The following is a 7500-nucleotide window of genomic DNA, read 5'->3' as shown; positions in this document are numbered from 1 at the left end:
CCCCTTCACCCAACATTATTTCCTGAAGAGACAACCTGGTAGGCAGGGTCATCCACAGGGAAACAAGCTAGGTGCCCATATAAGCTGATTTAGCAGTCCTGGATTATGCAAGTAACAGGTCCCATACTGGTTTCACAGTGTAGCTGTCGTTTGGACACATGGTCCTGCCAACCCCATGATCCGACTTGTTACAAAGGGTATCAAGACAAGACTCCAAGGCACAAGATAGTATCCAGATTTAATTTCCATAGAGCAAAACTGGCAGTATCATGGCCTGAAAGACATATAACTTGGTCCTTCTCCAAATGCTCTTGTTGAGCTTCTGCTGCCAAACCAATCCATCTACTGACTTCCTGGTCTGACTGCCCAGCGACATGGACTGCGCTACCAAAATATGTAAAGCACTAAGTGGCTTCAATGTCCTCACTGCAAGCATGTATCAGCTGCACAGGTTCCCATAAGAGGCCTCAAAATTCTTGATCTTGGTCTTGGTCCAGAAGATCTCTAGGCCCAAGGGCTTTGTCTCATTGATGAATGCATCAAGAGCCACCAGAGATTCCAGAGACTTAGATAGGATAGCAACATCATCAGCAAAGTCAAGGTCTGTGACCTTGTTATTGCCCAGTTTTGCTCCACAGTGACTTTGAATAGTAGCTCTACCCATTATCAAGTGTTAACCCTTAGATGACAGCATTAGAAATCTCTATGTGTCTTGGACTGCCGTTTGGAGTGGGAGTCTGCTACATGTAGTGGAACTTCCCACTTGATTCGGTCTAGTGCATCACCACACGTATAGCAGTGCCTGGCAGATCAAGCGATCTGTTATGTCAGCTATACATGTGGCCTGGCAGTGATAGGTTAAAAAGTGTTGGTGTAAGGACATAACCTTACCTCACTCCTAAGTTTACATGGAATAAGCTCCAAAGGCCCCACCACATTTACAGTACTTTCAGTACTAGTATATAGGCTTGCAATTAAACCAACAATCTGTGTCAGAATTCCCCTAAATCTCAGGATCTCCAATAGAAAGTCAAACTCCTTAAGGGGGACCATCCCAAAATAGGGGGGGGGGGTTAAAGGGTATAATTGAGTTAGCTAACCTATGTTATACGTACAAGAATGAGGAAACTACCAAAGGACTGTTTGAGCAAAACCAGTTATTTCTTGGGAGGTGCAAGGGCATAAGCGCCAACAGGTAAACTTTGGATGCAGGTAATTAGTGCCAGGTACACCTGTATGGACTTTTGCTTGTTGTAATCTTGCATATGGCAGTTGATAATGACATTGTGCATTTGTGAATGACCAAAGAACACTTTTATATCAGTATCGGAAAAAATTGATATCACAATGATTTATAAAGAAATTTCATTAATATTTTCTTAAAAAATGTGAGTTTTATGTGCATTTATACATGAAATATACTTTCCATTGAGACTCCTTGGTAATATGCTGTAACTTATGTAGGGGTCTGTATGTGTACTGAGTATGAAGCTCTAATGTAAAAAAAAAATATAAATAATGATGATAATATTTCGGTTTGGATTTGCTCTAACAGTTGTTACTGTCCACTGTCGGCAAATTTGTTTTGATTTGAAATTTGTTGTTTCCGTTCTAACGAGCACTTCAGTATGAAAGGCCACCCCATGGTTAGAAATTTTGAACTTCGGAAAAATAAGTGAAATATTGATTATTTCATGTTGAAGATATAATAGTACACAGTGATACACGCTCTAAAATAAAAACTATATGGAATTTTGAAATGGGTCTTGATACAGCTAGCGCACCTGTTTCATACATTTCCAGTAAAAAATGCAACCTGAGGACGCTACTGTTGGCCATAGGCACCATAAATACGGAAAATACCGACCCCACCCAGGTGTCTGAGCATTTTGTTCACTCATTTGCAAAGATAATGCGCTCAAATGACTGAATGCCATGCCCAACAAATATTTTTTATCAGTATCAGTAAAGAAAACGATGATATCTGGGGCAACTAATTTTTTTTTTTTTTATGTAAAAGTAGGTTTAATCCTATTAAATGAAGATGATTAAAACAGTTAATCTTATATCTGAGTGTGTACATATATATCAACCTTTCGGAAATTAAAACCTCCCAGTGACCAGCTCCCCCCTCGCCCCCCACTTTCGGGGGGAAAAATTCAATGGCCTTGGAAATTCTCACTGTAAAATAATTTTACATGTGCTTCCATAATTCTCAAATTTGAACAGATATATTGTATTCAAGCTAGAATCATAATCATATAACAATTTTGTACTGATATTGCCATCACAGCTTCTGGTTTAGATTAGTTGTCTTTATGATTTAATGCATTTATTAATGTATCAGACAGGAATCTACTTAAAAAAGAAAAGAGAGAAAAAAAAATGTATATATAATATATATATATATATATATATATATATATATATATATATAATATATATATATATATATATATAATACATATATAATACATATATAATATATATATATATATATATATATATATATATATATATATATATATATATATATATATTATTAATATATATATATATAATTATATATATTATATATATAATAATATATATATAAAATATATTATATAATAATAATATATATATATTATATATAATATATATATATATATATATATATATACATTATATAATATATATTATATATATATATATATATATATATATATATATATATATATATATATATATATATATATATATATATATACATAAATATATATATACATATATAATATATATATATATATATATATATATATATATATATTCCCTTTTGAAAACAATAATTCTGAAATTTACAGAATATATCCCTTTTGAAAAAATAATTCTGATTAACTTAATCTCTTCTCAAAGTTAACTAAATTTGCTTTTTTATATATATCATTAGACTTAGCAAAGCAGTAACTGAGATAGCTAACTTTGGAATATGTCCAAATCTCAAGGTCATGTTTTTAGTACTTTGTTTACAATAACCGGTGGACTGTCCAGGGTTCGTAAATTATGAGTGCCTCCATTTCCTTTCTTTCTTCTGTGAGTGGTTCGGAGTACGCAGGTCGTATCATCCCCCCCTCCCCCCAAAAAATTTATATATATAAATATATATACATATACATACATACAAACCATTTTTTTTTTAAATGATCCTATGAGTGGAGCAAGGTAGGCTTTTCTCAGGACCGTCCCCTTAAGGTCAATGTAATCTGCAAGCAGCCTGCAACCAAACTCATGATGGCATTCCACAATGAGCCAAAGCACTAGGTTGTAGTCTATTGTGGACTTGCCAGGAGTGAATGTTTCAGTCTTTGGTATGTTAGGGTGGTCATGGTTCTATTTTAGAAAAATGTGAGCAAAAACCTTGCCAGGTATACCGAGCAGTGTGTGCCATAGTAGATGCTACAGTCCCATCGATCCCCTTTCCCCTTCCAGAGATGGATGACCCCCCCCCCTCAACATGTCTGGGGGAATGGAACCAGACTGCCAGATGGCAGCCAGGACACCATTCAAACCCTGTGCCATAGGTTCGCCACCAGTCTTTAGCAGTTCAACAAGGGATATCACATATGCCAGCAGCTTTCCCATCCTTCAGCTTAGATATTGCCTCCATAATCTCAGTTAGAGTAGGAGGTTCCTTGCTGATGGATGGGTCACCACTTGGGTCCAGACTAACTGCTGGAGAGTCTACCTGATACAGCTGCTCAAAATACTCAGCCCAATAGTTGCAATCCCCAACATGACCTGAGATGATCCATCCATCCACTGAGTGGACTGCATTCATCTGCAAGGAGGGCTTGGAATCCACTTATCTCAGGGCTTGGTAAGGAGGATAAAGGTAATTTACTAAGAAATGGCCTTCGACCTCTTCAGCAAGATTCCTTAACCCTTCCTTGTCCCTTCTCAGCAGTATCTGAACCCTGTGCACCAAGAATTGCCATTCAGTTGACCCATGCAACATGCTGCTGTGGCCTCCAATGTCTCCAGTGAGATGAAGTTTTGCAGGTTATATGAATAATTACTAGTGTACTGCATTGAGTATTCATGCATAAAGGAATCCCACAGAGCTACTGGGTCTGTCAGGTTTTCTAGCTCTGTGAACCGATCAGAAACTGCTGTGGCGAAGCTCTGGTCACATTCCTCCTCCCTCAATCTGTCCAAGTGAAACCCCATGGAGTGGCCAATGGAGAGAAAGGGAGTTTTTAAGTGGACCCAAATGGTAGCCATAACCAGCCTTTGTTCAGTACCACAGAACTCGGCACTCACTTAAACCCTGCAGTTCTGGAGGATCCTACAGTGAGTGTTTACAAGAATGTGGTTGATCTCCTTAGGCACAAAACCTGTATCGGTATACCATGTCTGGTAATGTGGGTTGGAGCACTGATACTAGGAGCCAGAAATCATCAATCTTTGGGACTTAGCAAAGTCCCAGATCATAATTATTATCATTATTATTATTATTATTATTGTTATTACAATTATTATAATATTATCAGTACTAATTGCAATAAGAATAAAAAAAGAAAAATCTTTCCTTAAGGAAAAGGGCAAATAGGTAAGGTCAGGACTAGTAATTGATGCCTTGGTGACTCTTGTAGAGCCATCTGTGCACCAGATGGCTCTAAAAGCACAGTGAACATGGTATGTATGTCATAGCATTACATCATTAATAGGTTAATTTCACATTTGATATATTAATTTATATAATTTATTTCACCTTATTATGTTTAAAAGATGTTTTTATCAAATTTAATTTTGTTTATTCTGGGATATTTTGATAACCTCTTACTTTTTGAGTTTTATGTTACAAAGATATGTAGTTTCTACTCTGTTACTTAGTCATGATGAAAGGTGTATAGATTATTGTTGTGTGATATTTAAATATTATTGTTTCTTATGAATTCTTTGCTGAGGTTCCCTTTTTTTAAAAAGTATAAAATGATATTGTTTGTACTCATCAGTTGATTCAATAATTTCCCTGTCTCGTGTAATATGTATAAACAATAAGAACACAAATCTCTACAATAGGATCCACCAAACTTTCTGGTGGAAGCTGAACTGAGAAGTCATGTGGCTCCAGTAGTCGTAGTGGAGGAACAGCCAGACCCAGTGGACCTCTCTGATACCCTTCTCATCGACACCTCAGAGCCAGAGCCACCTCCCATACCACCACATCCCGATCTCATTGATTCGCACAATGGGTAAGGAATCAGAATAAATCTTGTGGTGAAAATGAATTTAGTTGAGTGTATTTAACTCTTCATGGCATAGAATAGAGAGTATGTATGTCACACTATGAGATGGGAAATTTTGTTTGAATTGGGTGTGCTAAGTATTGCTTCTTTAATATCTAAAATGTTATCTGAGAAGTTTCATTACTTTATTGTCTTTAATATGACAAGAGTAAAAGTTTTTATAAGGGACAATTATTTTTTCCCTTATTTGATTGTGCTATTGAGGGTATGTCAGAAAGCCTAATTTTGCGCGTATTGAAGTAACGTCTTGGAGACAACGAAGCCCTGTAAAGTGTAATGGCAGTAAGCAGGAGTTCCATGTTGCTAAACCCTTTCATTGTGATAGATACTGGGTTAGTCCTGTTTTAACCCCTACGATCCGGATGATGTGACCATCACTTTATGAAAAAATTGGGATTCAGGGGTGGGTGACATGAATGTTGCAAAAAAGAAAATGACACAGATACTTTGTTTTTTACTTATTGTTATTATTACACTGAGTTATGGACTACTTAGATGATAAAGTCTGTGCAAGGAGCATAGTTTATTACGGTCTGGTTAAGACAAATCAAATGACATATAGACATTGGAAAATGGCAAAAAAGCTAAAAATGCTTATGCTGAAAAAGAGAAGGTAACTTTGCAAAGGGGAGGCTTGGGTCTTGTCATCACACACAAGTGTTTGTATGTGCCTTGCTTACAAGTGGCACACCTGCCAGAGTTGCCTCTCAAGTAAGCCTAATGTCTGTTTTTTGGGCCATGTGATGGCAGTGAATCATCCAGATCCAATGGGTTAATCCCTACAATACTTTTGAAAAGTTGTTGCTCCATTTTCAACTCAACCTCATGAATTCTGTATTCTCTTATAGTGATATTGGACTAGTAACATACCCCTAGTTCATTTTGAATCCTGACATCCTTTTTTGGGGGGATTGTTATACTCAAAGAATTAAGATCAAGATACAAAAGAATAGAAGAAATAAATGGAATGAGTTACAATAACAAAAGTTCTTTCTTATCTATGAAAGATCCCTTGCTGAGGTTGTGGCTGAGAGAGAGTCCCTGATTGATGCCCTTCATGGAGAACTGGAAGCCATGCGAGCAGAAGTACAAAGAGCTAGGTCCCAAGCCACCCACAATGAAGAACAACTGAGACTGCGAATTAATGATCTGGAGTCAACTATTGCAGAACTTGTAAGATTTTGATATCTTCTTGAATTATGATTTTTTTTTTACTTTGTATCACAACAACATAGAAATTGTAGCAAGAACTGGTTTTGTTTCTGGTTAAATTCTTGTCATAAGGTCTAATAGGTAAATTGTTTTGCTTTCCTGGATGTGTTTATTAAAGTCCCTTTTGGTATAAAGGTATTTTGATTCATGTGGCCTTTGTTTTATGGTGCTCATTAGTTTTCATGCAAACAGGACAGTGAATTGTTAGCAGAGAGACAAAGCAGAGAATCAATCCTAGCTCAGGTAGAAGCTGCTGCTGCCAGTGCTGAAGCAGTCACTCGTCTGGCTACAGAGGAAACCAGGAGGAGAACAGCAGAAGAGAAGTTTGTAAAAATGAAGGATGTTTATCAAAAATTACGTGATGAGCACATCAATCTTATCAGGAGTGTAAGTGCACACTGATTATTCACCTGAAATAAGTAGATTACATTTATAGTTGCAAAAATTAAATCTAGTTAGTGCTTATTATAGCCAGAAAGAGATTTTGGTTAAGAACATAGCTGAATGATCAGTTGGTTATTATCCTTCTAGTATGATTCTTGATTCTAAGGATAAAAGGGATTCTTGTGAATTTAGATGTTAATGAATTAAAATGAGTTCAGAAAGATGAGCAATACATATTATTATTTTAAATTTGTATTTAAGGTTAATTCTTAAAACAAAAAATTACATTTTTCACAAAAAAATTCTGGTTTTAGAAAGCGGAATTAGATAAGGAACTTGGCCAAGCTCGTGAAGCCTTGTCAACAAGTCAGCGCAGCCAAGATGAGGCTGTAACTAACCTTCAGCGGTTGCAAGCACAGATGGTCCATGAAGCAGAAACCCAGCAAAACTCAGTACAATCGGCACGGCAGGTGAGCCTTAGTATTGTTTGTTTGATCACTAAATGAGAGAAAGGAAAGAAAATCGTTCATCAAAGGACATAGATTCCCTTTTTCAAGAGTAAGAGATATTACAAAATTGTTTTGGTAAATATAATGACCTCCGTGTAGAATGCTAT

General features: G+C 36.3%; 1 protein-coding gene across 1 annotated transcript in view; it reads left to right on the top strand.

Annotated features, from left to right (window-relative positions):
* LOC119572966 (huntingtin-interacting protein 1-like) overlaps nucleotides 1-7500 on the top strand; it is a gene marked incomplete at its 5' end in the record, with an annotated part of 61543 nt that overhangs the window by 43414 nt on the left and 10629 nt on the right. Inside the window, 4 exon segments of the mRNA XM_037919930.1 lie at nucleotides 5062-5234; nucleotides 6296-6461; nucleotides 6693-6887; nucleotides 7199-7354. Of these exon segments, the coding sequence (XP_037775858.1) occupies nucleotides 5062-5234; nucleotides 6296-6461; nucleotides 6693-6887; nucleotides 7199-7354 (690 nt within the window).

Source organism: Penaeus monodon, chromosome 5 (assembly GCF_015228065.2).
Source record: "Penaeus monodon isolate SGIC_2016 chromosome 5, NSTDA_Pmon_1, whole genome shotgun sequence".
NCBI classification, from domain to species: domain Eukaryota; kingdom Metazoa; phylum Arthropoda; class Malacostraca; order Decapoda; family Penaeidae; genus Penaeus; species Penaeus monodon.
This window is presented reverse-complemented; position numbering and strand designations above follow the sequence as displayed.